The 18,708-nt window shown below is 40.2% G+C and overlaps 1 protein-coding gene across 1 annotated transcript in view; it reads left to right on the top strand.

Annotated features, from left to right (window-relative positions):
- MDN1 (midasin AAA ATPase 1) overlaps nucleotides 1-18,708 on the top strand; it is a 3,484,183-nt gene that overhangs the window by 3,058,939 nt on the left and 406,536 nt on the right. The window contains exon 87 of the mRNA XM_044071809.1: nucleotides 7,621-7,758. Within this exon, the coding sequence (XP_043927744.1) occupies nucleotides 7,621-7,758 (138 nt within the window). The remainder of the gene's footprint in view (nucleotides 1-7,620; nucleotides 7,759-18,708) is intronic.

Raw genomic sequence — 18,708 nt, 5'->3', positions numbered from 1 at the left:
CAATTAGATTAAGTTAATAGTTTGGGAGCAAACTTAATTAAGTTTAGCAGAAAACTAACTGCTTTACAATTGCTTAGCAATTTGTAGTGTCCACTTCAATACCTTTTAGGGGGAGGGGAACACTGAGGCTCCCAACCATTACCCGAAAGAATAGCTGCTTTATGTGTGCCATCATAAAGACATTATCAGCATGTTGCAGACATCCCTGTTAAGGTAATGTGATGGTAGGTGTTCACACAGCTGACTAATGTGTGGGGCAACTTGCTAAAACAAAGGCAATAGTGGTAAGTTATGTACCTACACACAAATTGGTCCAACAATATCCATATTTATGGGGACATGATGAAATGAAGTTGTGATGACCCACCACTGGACCAGTAATCAAGGACCCTCAATCCTCTCCACTGACAACAGTGGGGGCCGTACATTAGAAATGTGACAGGTATACACACACACACACAGTATTTTCCAGATGCAGCTCTGTGCATCAAGTGCAATTTCCCTTAAGAGCACACAGAGACCACAGTCAGTCCAGGGCTAGTTTCTCCCTCTTAAACTGGTCTGCAAATGCCTTTAGTGTAAAGTTCAACCTCTCCACCAGACCATTAGCCTGGGGGAGGGGTAGGGGGTGGTCTTTAGGTGCTTCACCCCACAATGCTTCCACAGATAAATCAGCAGGTCTGACATGAAATTTGTACCTCTGTCACTCAGTATTTCTTTTGGGAAACAACATACCCTGCTTAAAATTTCTAACAAAGCATTTGCCACCTTTTCTGTCTCAATGGAGGACAGAGCCACTGCCTCGGGGTATCTAGTAGAATAATCTATTACCACTAGGATATACTTCTTCCCTGTAGAACTTGAGGTACTCAGAGGCCCCACAATATCCATAGCTGCTCTCTGAAATGGCTACTCAGTCACAGGCAAAGGCACCAAAGGAGCTTTGACCTTTTCTCCTGTCTTGCCTACTTTTTGACAATGCTCACAAGTCCTGTAGTACCCTGGAAATCCCAGGCCTGTAAAGGTTCTGTGTAATATGTTTCGTGGTACACTTTATGGCCATATGAACTGCAAAAGGAATGTCATGGGCTATGGCTAGAAATGCCAGACTGTAAGCTCTGGGCACTACTAACTGCTGTATTCACTCACCCTCTAGCCCTCCCTTAAGGGTCCATTCTCTATACAATAACCCTTTTTCCCAGTATACAGATTCTCCTTTTCCTTGAGAATCAGACACCTCCCCGTCTACCTCTCAGGCCTTGCAGGGTCTAAGAGCTGAGCCTGTCTCAACTCTCTCTTTGTAACCCTTTCCAGCTCCCCTTGCACAGGACATCTGGTATCCTCTGACAGCGGTGTCTCGCTGTCAGCCTGGGTACTACTACTCACCTCTGGCCTTGCAGTCACTCTGTCCAAGGGAACATCAGTACCCACCAGCAGCTGAGGCTCGCCTTCATTCTCATTGCTACAGGGTAGCTCCCTCCCTGAAGTAGCCATCTCACCAGCCCTGGGTTCAAGTGTGCGGTCTGTCTGGGTCCCCCCAGGCTACAAGACCCACATGCCTGTTTCCAAGCCTGATTGAGTGTCACTGCATGCACACAAGGTACTGCATTATCAAAATCATTCCCTATCAGGACAACTGAAGGGATATCCTCAAACACACCTACTTGCTTGCTTCCTTTTCCATCCTCCCAGTCAAGGTGAACCCTAGCCAAAGGTATTTTGGAATGAGGTCCCTCCTTAAGCTCTGACTGGAGTAGACTGCCCAAGCTAGTATTGCTCCTCTTTAACCATTTCAGGTTTCATAATGGTTAGGTCAGAAGCTGTCTCTCTATTAGCAGTGGCCTGTTTTCCATACTAAGATAAGCTATAACGTCTTGTGGTAGTTTGGTACCCTTGTTGTCTCCAGATAACTTACTGCGGGCATCCTGTCATTCCCACTTCCTGGCTCTCCCACCTTTTGTTCCCTACCTTGTTTCCATGGACAACTATATGCTACATGGCCCCACTGGTTGCATTTAAAACATTTAACCCTTGAACCTGGCTGTGTAGTTGAACAAGTGGCTTCCGCTGTTAATGGCAGATTCTGTTTGGGTGATTTAGGCTGCCCACCATGTGTTTCCTTAGACCCATGAGCCAGCATTGGGTATCCCTTTTTCTGTGCAATGATGTCCTGCTTGCTAGGTATAGGTCTCCCTTTTTCCCCAACTCATCTGCGGTATTACAGTCCCTGTCTGCTAACCAGATTCTCTTCTCCTCAGTCAAAGTGCTAGGGGCTTGTTCCCTCACCAAAAGGTGTGCCAGCCCTTCAAAAGTGGTGACCCGACACCCACTCACCCATCTACGAAAATAAGTGCTTAACTCTGCAAGAAGATCAGACACACTTCCATCTGTAGTGCGTCTATGCTCACAAAACCTTTTCTATAAGTTTGAGGTGTCAACTTAAAACACTCTAATAAAACAATTTTAACAGTATTATAATTTAAGCAATCAGTATCAGGCAATTTAGAAATAGCATTTACAGCTTTACCATGGAGTAAGAGGGTCAGGAACCATACCCAGAACCCTTGGTCAGCATTATATTGTTTACATACCCTTTCAAGCATATAAATAAAACTATCAAATTTATCACCCTCTGTAAATTGTGGAAGAAATTTACTAACCTTTGTTGCTTCTGGGGTTCAGTTACTCCCTTCCCCATTACCTCCATGACCCTGGTGAAAAGTCAGCGTCTTCTTTTCATGTTGCCTCTGCCTCTCATTTTCTTCAGCCTCCAAATGCTGCAGTCTCTCTGCTGATTTTATTTCCAAACATTTAGCTTCCAGTTCAAGTCTCTCTAACTCCAGATGGATTTTTAAGTCCTCTTAGGCAAAGTTGAACTGTCCATTTTATGAGAGTTGTACATGTCCAAGGCCAGTTCGGTTTTCTTCCTGGGTGTTGGTCTTTGATGCAGCTGTGAATAAGGCTGCAACCATTTCCACTTTAGTTAGGTTGGCATGCACCAGTCCTTTGGCTTGGCACATCTCAGCCAACTGGCTCCTTATCAGCTTGCCATAATCCTCTGCTGACATCCTTGCCTGCTCTCCCTGACTAACTAAACTAACAAAAAATAAATAAAACTGTTGTGATATGAAAGTCTGAATGTCTACTGTGTGGCTGCTTGAGAGTACAAATGCTTTCTTTAGTGACCACTGTTTACAGGCTACAGGAGTTCAATATCCACACCACTGAATCCCAATTTGTGACTATCCCACCACTGACAACCAGCATGTGATAACTCACCACTTGACCAGTAATCAAGGAGCCTCAATCCTCGCCACTGGCAGCAGTAGGGGGTGTAAACTGAGAGGCTAATAAGGTACAGACACACTATTTCCAGATGCAGCTCTCTACATCAAGTGCAATTTCCCTTTCTTCAGATCCCCAATAAACTCCCCACTGGCATAGCTATAGAGTCGAGTCCTTAGCCGGGATTCCAAGCTAAGTCCTCCAACAGACACTCTGTCCAGCCAGTGCTGTGTGTCCCTGGCCAAGTAGCTGACACACACTCTCACTCACTTTGAGGTTTAATTTACACACACACACACACACACACACACACACACACACACACACACACACACACACAGCTGGGAAAGGCTGGCACAGGTTTACTAGCTATGCCCCTTCTTGCCCAGACTATAAGGTAGTTTCTACTGCCACCAGAACCCCTTATCAGCTACTTTAAGGCCCTTAACAAAGGGTGACTAATTTTAATGTGTAATATTAATGATAGTTTGACAAAGAGCAAGGCTATTAGGATTGGCCTACACAGTGTCACCAAATAAATATGCAAGTACTCTCAAAACTTAAATATTTCTGCACACAGCCACAATGAAAGGTTTAAATATTTTTAGTAATAAATAATAAAAGAACAAGAAAATGCTAAGTATATATTCACAGTAACATCAGAGTTCAAAACCACAGGAGGTATTTAAAACAACATTGCAGGACAGTCTGAAATAAAGAAAAATATCTAAACTAATTTTCACTATATTCCTGACTGTATCTAAGAGAATTACTATGACCTAAAAACTTACTAATAGAGCAAGGCAGATGTGTTGAATGGATGTACTAGTTGTCAGGTCCAGAACAGACTACAGAATGCTCTGTCTCGCTAAGAGATTTCTCATATTAGTATCTCAAATATTACTGCAGGGATAACTTGCAGAATGACATCAATTCTTGTCATCTGACTCCTAGCTAACAATGTGAAACCCCCACTGCTGGACACTGGCAGTATTTAGCATCTCTTTGTAAAAATACATAGACTTTCAGATCTGTGGCAGAGGCTGGAAGTCATACAACAATTACATTCCTCCACATTTCAAGACTAGTAATTAGTTCACTCTAAAGACAATACAGAAAGTTTCCCAGCACAGACTCCTTGTCTCTAGCTGCATTGAAAACTGAAAGATACCATCTTTTATTGCATAGCCTAAAAGTAATTTCAGCTGTTTTTCTAAAGTTTGCTGGACTAAAGTTAATCCTCCAGCTTCCTCGGTTAACGTATACATTTAAACAGTTATAATAGTCCATGTACATTTCATTTCTCTTCCAGTAAGGTACACTGCGGATACATTTTAGGCATAAACACTTTTTTTCAACACGTCTCTACAAACTAGTTTGATTATACACATGACATACAGTTCTAAAACAGTTGTAACACAAGCATCTTATATAAATCATATTTATGTTCACAAATACAATTTTTTTACAAAATTCCAGCTAGCTGTGTTGGCCATATATCCTTTTGTCACAGAAGTATTTAGGAGCATGGTTTAGAAATTACTGTTATGGCAGCTAAGGATATGTGGGAAGAGACTAAACAGAAGATAAAACAAAAATTGAGAAACTGGAAGCTTTGTTATATGGATATGGATACTAAAACACAAACCATTAAGATGTTTTTAGTCCCTTTAGTCTTATACACAGGTCAGGCATATTTTTATCAACCAGAGGAGAAGCTGTGGATAGCAATTAAAAAAGAGTTGAAGGATTTTATCTGGGAGGGGAAAACAGCAAGGGTCAATTGGGATAAACTGATTCTTCCAATAGAACAAGGCGGACTAGGATTACCCAATTTGAGGGGGTATTTTAGAGCAACACGTTTAAGGCGGTTATACATAGCACAAGCAGAAAACTATAATTCAAAGTGACAAGGAATGATACTGGTACAGGGAGGAAGCTCAAGAAATGAGAGATTGGGATTTTGGATGCAGGCTCTTAAGGAGAACAACAAAAATCATACACAATATTATATTCATAAAATAGCAGGGAGTATTCTAAGAATCAGTGTAGCATGAGAATGGAGAAAAGAGATTTTGCTGATGGGGATGACTGTGGTCAGGGATATAGATAATAGGCAAGAAGGGGCTGAAATGTATTGAAGAAAACTAGCAAAAGAGCCAAGGTGTTGGGAGCAAATAACTAGAAAGGGAAAGGTAACAGAATGGGAAGAGGCCAAGAATTTATTTGGACTGCAGGTTAGAGATTGCCTTCCCTATCAAGGATTGACATCAGAGTATAGGCAAAGAGAAAGAAATAGGGGGTTCCTGAATGAAAGAACAGCACTGGTAGAGTTTTTAATAGAAAATAGAACAGAAGCTGCTGTTAAAAAAAGGAATAATTAGTAAAGCATATAAAATATTGCATGATAATTATAAGGATCCATTACAGGAGCTTAGAAAGGATTGGGAAGAGAGACTGGATAAGCAATTCACAAAGAGATAATGGGGGATATATGTGTAGCTCCCAAATATGCAGAAAAATCTAGAAGATTTAGGATCTTTGCCTGGAAGTGTTTACATAGATATTTTTATACCCCAAGTAGACTCCAAAGAATTTTTTCTCAGGTCGATAGCAAATGTTGGAGGTGTGATGGGCAAGAAAGAGGTGGCTGAGAACATGTTTTTTGGGAGTGTGGGAGCTAGCAGATTTCAGGGATTCCTGCAGACTGCTCTGTTGGAGATGCTGGCAGAGTGGATTGGATTAACTGGGGAGATCATTTTTTTGAGTTGATACAGAATTGGAATTGCCTAGACATAGTAAACCGTGCTGAGTCTAATTGTGGTGGCTGCCAAAAAAAGCAGTTATTAGAAAATGGAGATCAAAGTCTAGACCAATTTTACTAGAAGTAGTGAATATAGTAGCATCACTACAACTGGAACTGGGATCTTTAGAAAAAGGAAGGAGCAAACTACATGGGAAAAATGGGAATTGCGGGAAAAATATATGCAGAGCAGGAGAGAGGTTTAAGAGGCAGGATTTGAATGAGCCATATAATGCTTAACTGACAATGACTAGCTGGATTATAAGTGTTGTATAATGATTGGAACTACAGTTGTTTTGGTGTTGTCTGTGATGTATACTGTTTGCAAATAAAGTTGTGTTATTTTGCTTGTTTTTCATTTATAAGATTGCCTCTATATTATATGAAAATGTAATAAAGATGTTTGTTGGGGAAAAAATGTGTGGGTCAACTACTTAGGCGGAGTATGCACACTAAAGTTCTACAGGAAGGAATGACAGGGCTGGCTATGCTGTAATTATCCTTATTTCTAGGGGATTTTTGTTCTGTACACCTAACCTCCTACCCCACCTCCATGACTAGAAAGTACAGTGCAGAGCCCTTGGGTATAGGATAGGCCCACAGTGCAGTGCCACTAGGTGTAGGATAGGCCTACATTGCAGTGCCACTAGGTGTAGGATAGGCCTACAGTGCTGTGCCACTAGGTGTAGGATAGGCCTACAGTGAGTAGTCAAGAATAAACTTCTCTGCCACGGGGCTGGTTGCATGTAACTTATTGTTATGTGGTAGTATATTAGCTGCACAGCTAGATAACTGTGTTTAAGCAGTGTGTGGGGAAGATTTTCTGTGTAATATGCAGTAGTATTTCTTCACAACACATTCAGCATTAGACATGCCTACTGCTGCTTCTCTTGTAGTATACATATTCTTCCCTGTCTGTATTCTGCCTGTGAAGTCACTGGTTGGCTCATCAATCACAGAAACACAATAATGTTCACAAAATTGAAGCAAATGATTGACATTTTTTCCTATATCATTTTCTCCTTTTCACTTGTTGACTATCAGTTCTCATTGTTGAGTGTTTGTTTCAGATTTTCATCCAGGCAAGTAGGCAGTTTTTTGTTTTTCCTGTTTCAGGTTGCTAGTCCTCATTATCCCTGAAAACACTTTCTACATGTGTTGGCTAAATGGGGATTGTAATTTCAGTGCTAATTGATGCAGGTATGCTTCCACACATCACCTTGGCTTCAGACTTTGTTTTTGGCTTGTCTTTACATGAGGCTTACTCACTGCTGCCTGGTGCATTTCTATAGCTTTCGTGGCCATCAGACTAGGGGTCCTGCAGCCAGCCTTCACCCAAGTTGGGCAAGCAGCCATTGGCTAGTTATTCCCACTCTCCTTTGCCAAATCCTGCAGTGCCAAGGTCAGTAACTGATCCTGAGTCAGTCATTAGGGCTGTAACACTGAGACACAAAACTAGAAAGATGAAATGATTACTACCACACCAGAATATGCTGTGCGTTTTTGATAACTGGTATTTGTTTATTTTGTAGGGTGAATCTGAACTTGTTGCAAAAGATGATAACCTAGCTGAAAGAAAGAATGATAAGAAACGAGACGAAGAGGAAAAAATGCAGGATTCTGTAGATGAGAAGGATGGTGAAGAGAAGATTCATGAGCAGCTTGATGAGGTAGGTATTTGATTAGTGCAGTAGTAGTTCATATTTTCAATACAAATATAACCCTTGAAAAGTTCTTCATTAGATGTGCTTGTGCTTACTCATACTTGCTTCAGGGGTAACACTTGCCCATCTAAAATGAGATTTTTTTTTTCATTTCTTTACTATGACATCTGTTTGTTCAGCAGATGTCTCTGAAATGACTTTATTCTTCATACCTAATAGATTCATTAATGACTTAAGCAATCATGATATCAATTTATCAGGGTACTATCAGGCTGATTAAGCACAGCTGAAACTTGCGTACTCAACAGGGTGAGATCATTTACCTTGAAATTTGACTTCTGCTTTATCCTAAATTGCCACAAATACATTCTAGGAATGATGGCGCTCATAGCTGTATAATCATGCTGGTGTCATTGAAAAAGTGAACAGATCCGTTTGTCTGAAATATGGTTGAAGTGATGAAGGGAGAACTTCATTTTTGCTATTCTGAGATTTATGTAATGATAACATATTTAGCACTTTAAAATGTAATGGCTGGAATGTAGAATGTGAATTTTACTGCTATTAGATACAGGAAGTAATATATGTTTCTAAACACATGTATTATATAACAGTTAAAACAATGATATAGATACATACATATTAATAGGAAAGAAAGTAATCTGTTGTGACGGGCAGTTCAGATCCTAAGTCTCAACTCAAAAGAGTAGTTTCCTTAGATAAAGCTGTTTAGTCCTCAAACATATCTGACAAAGTACTATGTAGAGATTTTTTGAGATCTAACAACTTATTACTTTCCCAAAAAATATGTTTCCAGTTACCTCTGTCTTTCTCATGGCACCGCCAGCATTTACTCAGCTACCTGAGGAAAAATTCTCTTGAGGTCTGTTTGGTATCTGTGCAAACTCTTCCAAATAGAAATCCTAAACCTTCTGGACATTATTGCATATATATAGGAGCCATTGAAATTTCCTCCACCTTCTGGACATTATTGCATATATATAGGAGCCATAGAAATTTCCTCCCATTGTTCCTTTGTAAGTTGCCTTTCCAGTCTCTCTTCCTAGTCCTTTCTGACCTTCTCTAATTAATTCTTCTGGTTATTGTGCATTTTTATATGCTCTTCTGATATTTCCTTTTTTGACAGCAACTTCTGTTCTAGACTAAAAACTCACATCAGTGCTGGCCTTTCACTTATGATTCTCCTAGCCTCTCTTCTTTGCCTATACTGTATCAGTCCCTAGTAGGGAAAGCATTCCAAACAACTTCTTGGCCTCATACTGCTCTATTTTGTTGTTCTTATTTCGGCATTTCCCAGTTAGGGGTCACCACAGCGCAACTCCAGTCCACTAATGATTGGCAGTAGATTTTTTACGGGTGCCGAGGTGCCAGCTTGACTCCCAACCTTCAACGAAGACACGCCCTTTCTATGCATGTCTTTCGAACGTTCTTTCCCTATCTACTTATTTGCTCCCATTACATTGGTTCCTTTCCTAATTTTCTTCAGTAAGTTCCAATGGAAGTTTCAGCCAGTAAGTTCATAATTCTTTTGAGCATCCTGCCACCAGGTTGAGCTTCTTTGTGATGTTTATAAGCAATTATTTCATCACAGAATTCCTGTCCCAGGTGTGCTATTTTATTACCAATGAGATGATGTTTTAATGAGGACAACACTTCTGCATCAATTCTTTTTATCAGTGTTTGGTTTGAATGTGTGTAGTCTTATTTCACTCATATGAACTTGCAAGACTTCAGATTGTCAACACAAGTTCCCAGTTTCAACAGTGAAAAGTCTCTAGCTGTTTTACAAAAATTTGATTGAGTGAAAAGATTGGCATGCTAGACCACAGTAACACCCCTCAGGCTAGACTACAAATATTTTTTGACAAGATTTTGAGACCGCTGTTTAGTATTGTTAGCATAGCAAGCAGGTCACACAAGATGTTTTGTCAGGAAGCACAAGAAAATTGGTGTGTGCTTCCACTCCAGAAAAGAGGATTAGATATTCCAGTCATAATAGTGACTATAATAAGCATCCCCCACTTGTGAGGGGTGCTTTTTTTTTCATATTTGAAAGAATATTTTTCTTTGTTAATTTTTTTTTCACTGTTGAAGGCTTATCAGCAAAGATTTGTAATACAACATGCCATTAGTAATGAACTTAGCATCGTATTGTGAGCTGTGTTGGACTTTGTCCTCGCAAAATTTTACCTTTTCAGAGTATGGCCTTTTTATTCTAACACTTGGACTTTGCTAATGTTGATTTAGACCTTGTAAAAGGGAGTAGTCTATCTCCCATTTTTGCATCGCAGTGTCAGAGCTCAGCTTCTCTGTTTGTATTGGACATTTTTGTCTTCTATTTTCCATTTTAGATGTCTTTCCTAGAGTTGTAGTTGCGTATGTCTTTTTTGATTGAAAAAGATAATTTTGAAACCTGCTTCTAGGCAGAAGGTGGTCACACAATATGTGTACATTTTGTGCATTTGTTGTTTTGACATAAACTTCAGGCTGGCACCAGACTTTCATCTTCCACATTTAATACCACCATTCTCCAGCAATGTTGGAGGTCCATACTGGAAAGTCCAAAGAAAAAACAGAGGAATGTCTGAACTGCCTTTTTTTCCCTTTTACAAGAAGTAAGAGTTGTCCTTGTCAGAATGTTGGTGAAAGGCAGCATTGCTGATACTTCTCATTTGGTTGTAGTAGGTCCACCTCCTACCGTAGTTGAGTGTTTCAAAAGTCTGGGAATTTTTTTTTTTAATTACAGACTCATTGTATGTGTTATCTGTTCCCATATTCTGTTGTACCACATTCCTGAGGCCAGTTGACAAGATGTCTTTTCAGTTTGATGTTTTCTTGTGTTTGTGTGTGTGTGGGGGGTTCTTGCTTTGTGAGGGAGAAGCAGGAAGCATTTCATCAATGAATAGTATAATTTGTTGCTGAAGTCATTGGTGGTGGTGCCTTTTAGAGGAAATTGTTAAATGTTGCTTTAATAGTCCCACCACTCCAGTCTAATTTGGAATCCTTTGCAAATACTGGTGCTCAGTAATGTTTTTTGAGTGCTATAAAATTTTCTGTTATAGGAGGAATTAATTTTGCTGTGTCAGACCATGCCTCCCAGAGAGCTGTAATGAGGCCTCTGACTTTTCTTCCTGACAAATGTGGACTTGGCCAGTAGAAATGTGCAGAGTACACAGTAAAATAGTATGCCTTCTGTGGAAGGGGGGAGGGTATTGCCTTTACCTAATTCCATTTTTGCATAGTCATTTTCTTTTAGACTTAGAAACTTAAGGATCTGACATTTGATAAGGTCTTCTCTAGGGTCGCCCGGGCTGAATGTTTCACATACTCTAATTTTCAAAGAGAAGGTCCAGATGGCTCAGTCTGGCATCAAGAATATGTGTTGATCTGTCCTTGGCTGGGTGGTGCTTCACCACCAGTCACTTCAGTAAAATCCCATAGATGAAGATATTTCCCAACGTATTCATTGCGCACTAAAACATTATGTGCAAATTCATAAACCTGCACGTCTCCAACACCCTTAGGTACTGAAAGTTCAAGTTGTAAAAATTCTTTATCTTTCATCAAAGACCTTGGCATTGGGAGAGGCATGCAGTCAGCTCCCATTCTGCAACATGCATCCTAGGTTTTTGATCTGCCCTATCTGTGGATAATTGGCGCCAGCCTGGTCCTGAGGAGTAAGTCACACAAATCATTCAGTCAAGGATCAGTGATCTCCCATGGTTATCTTGCCTTAGGACTTGCTTGTCAGGACCTGAGCATCAAGCAGGTATTTGATGTCTAGTAGGACCTTGAGTTCCGGGTGCAGGATCATGCCATTAGAGAAGTCAGCCATGTTAGGGCATGTGTTGGCTATCCACACACACGTGTGCATGCAACCCAACCCTTAGGTGGCATGAGATCCAGCGCAAGTCCCCCTCCACCCCAGTATATATAATATATGAAATCATGGAAACATATTTTCTGCTCCCAAGAAATGTTAATCTACACAGAAAAAACTGTCAAGCAACCATGTTGTATTATAAAGTAGCATATAAGAAATTTCTGTTACTGAACACATTTCACTCAAAAGGAGTAATGTCATGTAATATGATAGCTTTAATATTAATTTTAAAGTGAAAGTTGAGTTGTATTATAGTGTGACCAAACCGAAAAAGTTCTTTGCTAAATCACTATGTAATATGGTCTGGGCAAAGAAAGTATATGTTTAAAAATTCTTATATAGCTGCTGTCTACGTTAAATGGGATGGTGATCTCTTCCTTGGAAATTTAACAAAACATCTCATTGTATTGATCCAAGTTAGGTGCATGGTAGCAATAAGTTTGATAATGAAAAACAACCACAGAAAGTAAAAACTTTTTAATATACTAGAAATTATGAAGAAATACAGGTGTGAATAATCTCTTTGAAAACACTGCATGTTTACTGTGTGGACTTGCATAATGAATTAAACTAATACACATGAATTTGAATCTCTGGAGAGTAGTTGTGGCATCTTGATCTGTTGAAGTGACTGTAGAAGGGTAAGGCATGCAATGAGCTTGTTTCAGCAAATTAATCTTTCTTCTGATTTGAGATTGTACTTTAGAAAATATATTCCTCACAAAATGAGCCTTTAGTCATTTGAAAATATAATTAAGCTCTCTGCATAAGCTAACTAATTTTAGTTGGACCTTGTAGGATGCCATCAAGCTATAATAAGATATTCCTCAATATCTCAAATGAAGGAGAGGAGCATCCCTGTTGTACACCCATAAATAATGGAAAAGAGAACATCGTTTTAAGAAGCAAACATGTTCCTTACTACAATGGGATCCATCAAGGTTTTGCTTTGTCAAAGGAAGGTCACGCTTAATGAATCTGGTAGACTTCTTTATAAAGTTCACTAAGACAGTGGATGTGGGGAAACTATGCATACTGCCTACCTAGACTTGGCTAAGGCATTTGATAAAATATCCCACTTGGACATTGTCAAAACATGTGCAGAATTAGGTATATTAACCCCTTTGCAACACGCTGGATAGGTAAATGGGTAACTAATATGACCCAGGAGGTTAGAGTCATCGAAACCAGTGGAGTCCTCCATGCTCTCTGCTGAGCCCTCTATTCTTTGGCATCTACGTCTTGGATATCAAAGCCGTTGTCAGAAGCCTCTGGCTAATCAAATTTGTACTTGATTGCAAACTGGGAGCAGTCATTGAATCCTCCAAGATGAGAACACCCTTCAGGAAGATCTAATACTCATAAATGCGTGGCGCCAAAGCTGTGGCTTAAAACTCAATGCCAAGTAACATATTTTAGTACATTTTGGGAAGACTGCCACCCCGGGTAACTGTCATCAGTAACACACACTTAAAAGTTGATTCACTAGTTAGGGGTTTGGGAACTCATGTAGATAGTAACCTAGCCTTCGTCCAACATGTGTCCAAGTTAGTAAGAAAATCCTTCTATGTTGCTCAACTTATAAACAAGGGCATGGCATCTAGGTCCAGAGAGGTCATCATTCCGCTGTACTCATCCCTCATCATGCCCATCATGCAGTATAATGCCCCCTTCAGGCATGTACCTGACCAGACACATGCAGCAACTAGAATGTCCACAAAGGTTCCTTCCAAAAAGAATACAGGGAGTAAACACAATGTCCTAGCAGATCGCACCAAAGCCCCTTATCTTTAGTCTGTATAATACAGATGTCTGAGAGGTGATCTTTGCCTGGCATACAAGGCATCCCTGGACCCTGTTTTGATGAATCTTATGCATATTTACAAAACAAATGGCATCAGAACTACTAGATTAAAAGCCCTAAATTTTGCATCATAAATAGGTCATGTTAGAGAGAGAGATATTTTCTCAGGGAATTCACATTCTCTGGAACAGGCTTTCCATCCATGTGAAGCAGAGTTTCTCTCTGTCCCTATTTAAGCGCAACTTAGACCAATGAATGGGTAATCGGAAATTCATTCCTATTTGGCTCCAGTGTCTGGACACAGGCAGTCAGGAAATCACCCCCTATAAATCAAATACAAGTCAAAATTGTGGGTCACATTTGGGTTGCAAGGTTAGGCTTTTAAGGGGCCTAGTGGTCGTTGGCCAAATATACACCTGTGAACCTATTTTGAGGTTCTTTGTAGATGGAATACACATTTCTGGAAGATTGTTCTTCATGTAATGCAGCACTGTAATGTGTTCTAAGTGGAAAAGCTTTTGTAGCATCATGTAGTATACCAGAAGGCGTATGAAGGTTTAAATATTTGTATTCAAAATAAATAATGGCTTGTAACAGATCTGCACAAGATTATAATGCTGGAACAAAAAGCAAACTGAAATGGAATTATTCAGTCAGGAAGGAGCTGTAATAAGACTGTTGGTAACTTGACATAACATTTTAGTCTATGGTACTTTGTAGTTTTGGTATCATTCAAAGGGAATTCAATATTTGTCAGCCTAGCAGAATATGATTGACAGACCATGATAGTTGCCAGGGATGGCCAGCATCTGTCCCCTTCAGGCTTTTGATTATTGGCAAAGACATTGTCCACTCTCAAAGTGCCTTTTTTAGGCAATGTCAACCTGATAAACCTACCAACATAAAGGAAAATGTGAAGGTGTTACTGATCTTTGCTATGTTCCTTAACAGTAATCTCCACTCCCTGTAAGCTCTTCTTACCCTGGAGGATGTAGACATCTGTGTAGTGACTGAGACATGGTTTAAAACAGCAGAGAGCACTCAGGCTGTGCAGAACTATAATGCCTTTCACACATTTAGACCAGCTGCTGCACAGGAGAGGAGAATGGCTGAGGTGTCTCAATCTTCATCCAGAAGAGGCAGTCATCAAGGCTTGTAAAGCAGCGTGATGCACTTGAACAACTGCTTATCCAACTAACCATCAGTAAAGTCCCATACCACATATTGGTTAACTGTAGAACTACTGCTATGACCAAATAGGTTCAAAGGTGTTTAATAGGCCAACGGCCACAAGGGCCTTTTAAGCCTAGCCATGCATCCCAAATTTCTGACAAGTTCTGATACTTTTAATAATTGTAAGAATGGGCCTGGGAGATGAACCCTTAACAGATTACCTGTTTGCATCAGCTGTAATGCCTATCTGAAGGAGCTGGAATCACTTAGCATTGAGCCGGGTATCTTTTTCCTAGGTGATTTGAACTGTGCAACTATAGCGAGACCTACACCATTAGTAGTGCAGAAGCACAGAGATTCCTGGACTTTGTCAATACAAATGCCCGGGAACAATTAGAGTACCCACTAGGGAGAGCAAAATCTTGGATCTTGTCCTTACTAACATGGGGGCATTTTGCACCATCCCCATGTTTCTTCATCACTTGTTAGGTGTGACCATAAAGATGTTTCCTTTGAAATAAAATTGAAACCAGGGACTCTTTCCGTCCAGTGCACCTTTAGAAGTTTCTCTAAGACAAACTACTTACTCCCAAGTGATAGATTGGCAAGTTTCAAATCCCCACCAAATCCAGTTGCTCCACTGAATACACAGAAATGTACACCTCCATACTATACCAGCATGTAAACAGCTGCGTAGATACAGCTGTACTCTGTAGGAACAAGCATGTCCCCAAAATCAAACCCCCATGGTAAAATCACAGTGTCAAGATTTGCAATACAAGGAAGAGCATTTTGACTAAAAGTGAGAAGAGTAATTCCCAGAATGATAGGAGTCTGTCATTAAAATAAATAACCCAGGAGCTTAATAAGATCCACCAAAGCCAAGTCTGAGATTAGCATAGCCACCCAAACCAGAGACAACTACAAGGTCTTCTTTAACTATGTCTGCTACATTGTGCTTCTGAAATTACAATGTGTTGAGCTGAATATGAATGATGATACCTACATTAAGGAAGAAGATATAATGAACTTACTGGCTGATAAATTAAGCTCAATCTTTACCCCTGTGTTCCCTCTGTCCCACAAGATGCACCTGAAACCGACCTCTCGCTGTCGCACAAGAGCAAGTCCTAAAAGTGTTATCAAAAGCTAATAATATGACATCAGTGGGTCCTGACAATATACCTAGATGCGTCTTAAACAGCATGAAGCATAGTATTCCTCCCTCTAACAACACTGTCCATCCTCAGCCTCCATACAGTTTTGGTATCAAGTGAATGGAGAACAGCTACAATCATTTCTGTGCATAAGGGAGGACTTTCCACAGAGCCAAAAGTCTGACCAGCTTCATGTGTAAAGCCATAGAAAGACTTATCATGGAACTAATCAGTAAGGACATAGGGAACCTCCAAACACTGAGCGTATCTCATTTTGGATTTGTGAAGGGTAGGTCATGCTTACTCAACTTGGTGGACTTTTTTGAAAAGGTAACCAAAGCAATGGATTAAGGTAAAATGATGCACACCACATACCTTGACCTGGTCAAAGTTCTTCACACAATCCCACACTCGGGCATAGTAGAAAAGCTAAATAAACTGAGAGTAAACAACTTTGTCATCCATTGGATTGACAACTGCTCATAGATGGGGCACAGGAGTTCAAAAGAGGGGAAGCTACCCCCCAAAAGAGACCCAGTACCAGGACCTCTCCTGTTTGACATCTATTTCTCTGAAGTAAAAGCCAATACCAACTGCTCTGGCTGACTAAGTTTTCAGATGACTGCAGGCTAGGAGTGGTCATTGAATCCCCAAATGACTTTGCCATCTTGTAGGAAGGTTTGTTCCAAATAAATAACTGCTACCAAAGTAATGGACTGAAACTAAATACCAACAATTGCATTATCATATCCTTTAGGAAGTTGTCTACCCTGGGAAACTACTACATTGACAATATGTCTGTAAGAGTTGACCCAGTTGTTTGTAATTTGGAAAATATGTGGACAGTGACCTAACTTTCGACCAACATGTATCCACTGTTGCAAGAAAGTCTTTTTGTATTGGGCAGCTTCTAAAGAAAGGGATTGTACCCAAGTCTTGAGACTAAATTGTTCCTCTCTACTCATCCCTCATTAGGCCAGTCATTGAGTATAATGTCTGCTTTGGCATGTATCCGTCCAGACACATGCCACAACTGAAATTGCCACAGAGATACCATATTAAAAGGATGAAAGGCTTAAACAGTATATTCTGCATGGACTCATTATACTCAGTAGCCTACAGATTGCTAAGAGGTGACCTATGCCTGGCATACAAGGCATCCTCCAACCCAGTACTGATGGACCTATTGCAGTTATGCAAGTCAAATGGCATCAGAAATATGCTGTCCAGGAATCTAAACTTCTGCAACATTAACAGAATGGTTTGAAGTGGCAGGTGTATCTCCCAGATGATACTGAATCTGTGGAACAGACTCCCCATCCAAGTAAAACTAAGCTCATCGCTCTCCATTTCAAGAGAAATTTGGATAAATGGATGGGTAAAATAAAATTTACTCCAGAACTCTGTAATATTAATGGACAGTGCAGTTCCTAAATACTTTATCCCATGCATGAGTCCCCTCAATTTATTTATGGTATGATCCCAGTTATTATCTTCTGGTATCTGGTACCATTCCACATGGATTTGAGTATTATTTGGACCTTCTTTATCATCTTGGATTATATGAAAAGACAGGAGGTAAGAGGATCTGTAATTCTGCATGGGGGTTACCTCACCATGCTGAAAGTGCATGTATGGAGAAATGCTCCTGATAAGAACTGTTTGATATCAATAAAGCACACTCTCTGGTGTTAAATGTTCATTTTTGAAAATGCTACGTTATGTTTGTATCTCTTTCCTTTTTCCATCATGATGTGTTTGTAATGTATTTTGTTCCTAAAGATATCAGTTGTCCACACTATTGATATTAAACTGTCCCCTTATACTGGTGCTGTTTGTAACTGTCTTTTGATTAATTGGTATGCTTTGCCAATTTTGTGGCTACAAAATATGCATTAAGCTAGTTCAGCCACCAGGTTACAAATATAATAAATAGCATTTTAATGATTTTTGTGAATCATTTGCCTAGAGTAAAATAAGATCTTTGTCTGTATTTAATTTAAATGCCTCATATTTTGTCACTTTTCTGTTCTTCACTTAACTACTGTTCTACATATTCACCACCACCTTGTTTGCGTCTTTACTCCGGTCCGCTAGTGATTGGCAGTAGAGTTTTATGTGCTGGCTTGCCAGGCCTAACGCCCAACCTTCAATGAAGGAGCGCCCGTTCACGCATGTCGCCACACAGAAGACGCTCTAACTGAGAATCGAACGGGCAATGTCTAACTGTGAGGCGACAACGCTACCGCAGCACCACCACCACCGCAGTCATTCACCACCACCGTGTACTTGACACAAATCCATAACAAAGTCTAGTTACTGATGTTTCTGATATGTGACTAGTACCTTAATCAGCAAAGCAGTGTCCCTGATGCCAGTAGAAAGAATCAAGTTTACCTTTCTTTTCCTGTAGTCCTAGTGTGCATTTTTCAAGTAGCCGTGGTCATATGTTCTAATGGGTGGTAATGTAACCATGGTCGTGTGTTCTAATGGATGGTAATGCAACCGTGGTCATATGTGGTAATGGGCGGTTATGTAACCGTGGTCATATGTGCTAATGAATGGTAATGTAACCTTGATCATATGTTCTAAGAATTCTAGCAACACCCAAATGGTTGCAGACTTGTAACTTGAGCAGTAGCTTTAGCTACACTTCACATTACTGAGTGAATGAGGAACCAGAATTTCATACTGTCTACTTACAGGATCTCCAAAGCCAATGCTTTTCAGAGAGCTGTAGAGTTATAAAACAGAGTACTGGAGTAGATGCTGCCAGTGTCATCCCTTGATGCATTTAAGAAGGCATGTGGAGGAAGGGTAAGGGATGTAAGGTAGGGATGGAGGGGAGATATATTAAACACACTTTTAATAAAGCAGACTAGATAGCCTTTGTCATCTTCTGCCATCAGTGAGGTGTG

Source organism: Protopterus annectens, chromosome 1.part0 (genome assembly GCF_019279795.1).
Source record: "Protopterus annectens isolate FY-2018-M chromosome 1.part0, PAN1.0, whole genome shotgun sequence".
Classification (NCBI taxonomy): Eukaryota; Metazoa; Chordata; order Ceratodontiformes; family Protopteridae; genus Protopterus; species Protopterus annectens.
Note: the sequence above shows the minus strand (reverse complement) of the source record. Positions and strands in the feature narration are given on the sequence as shown.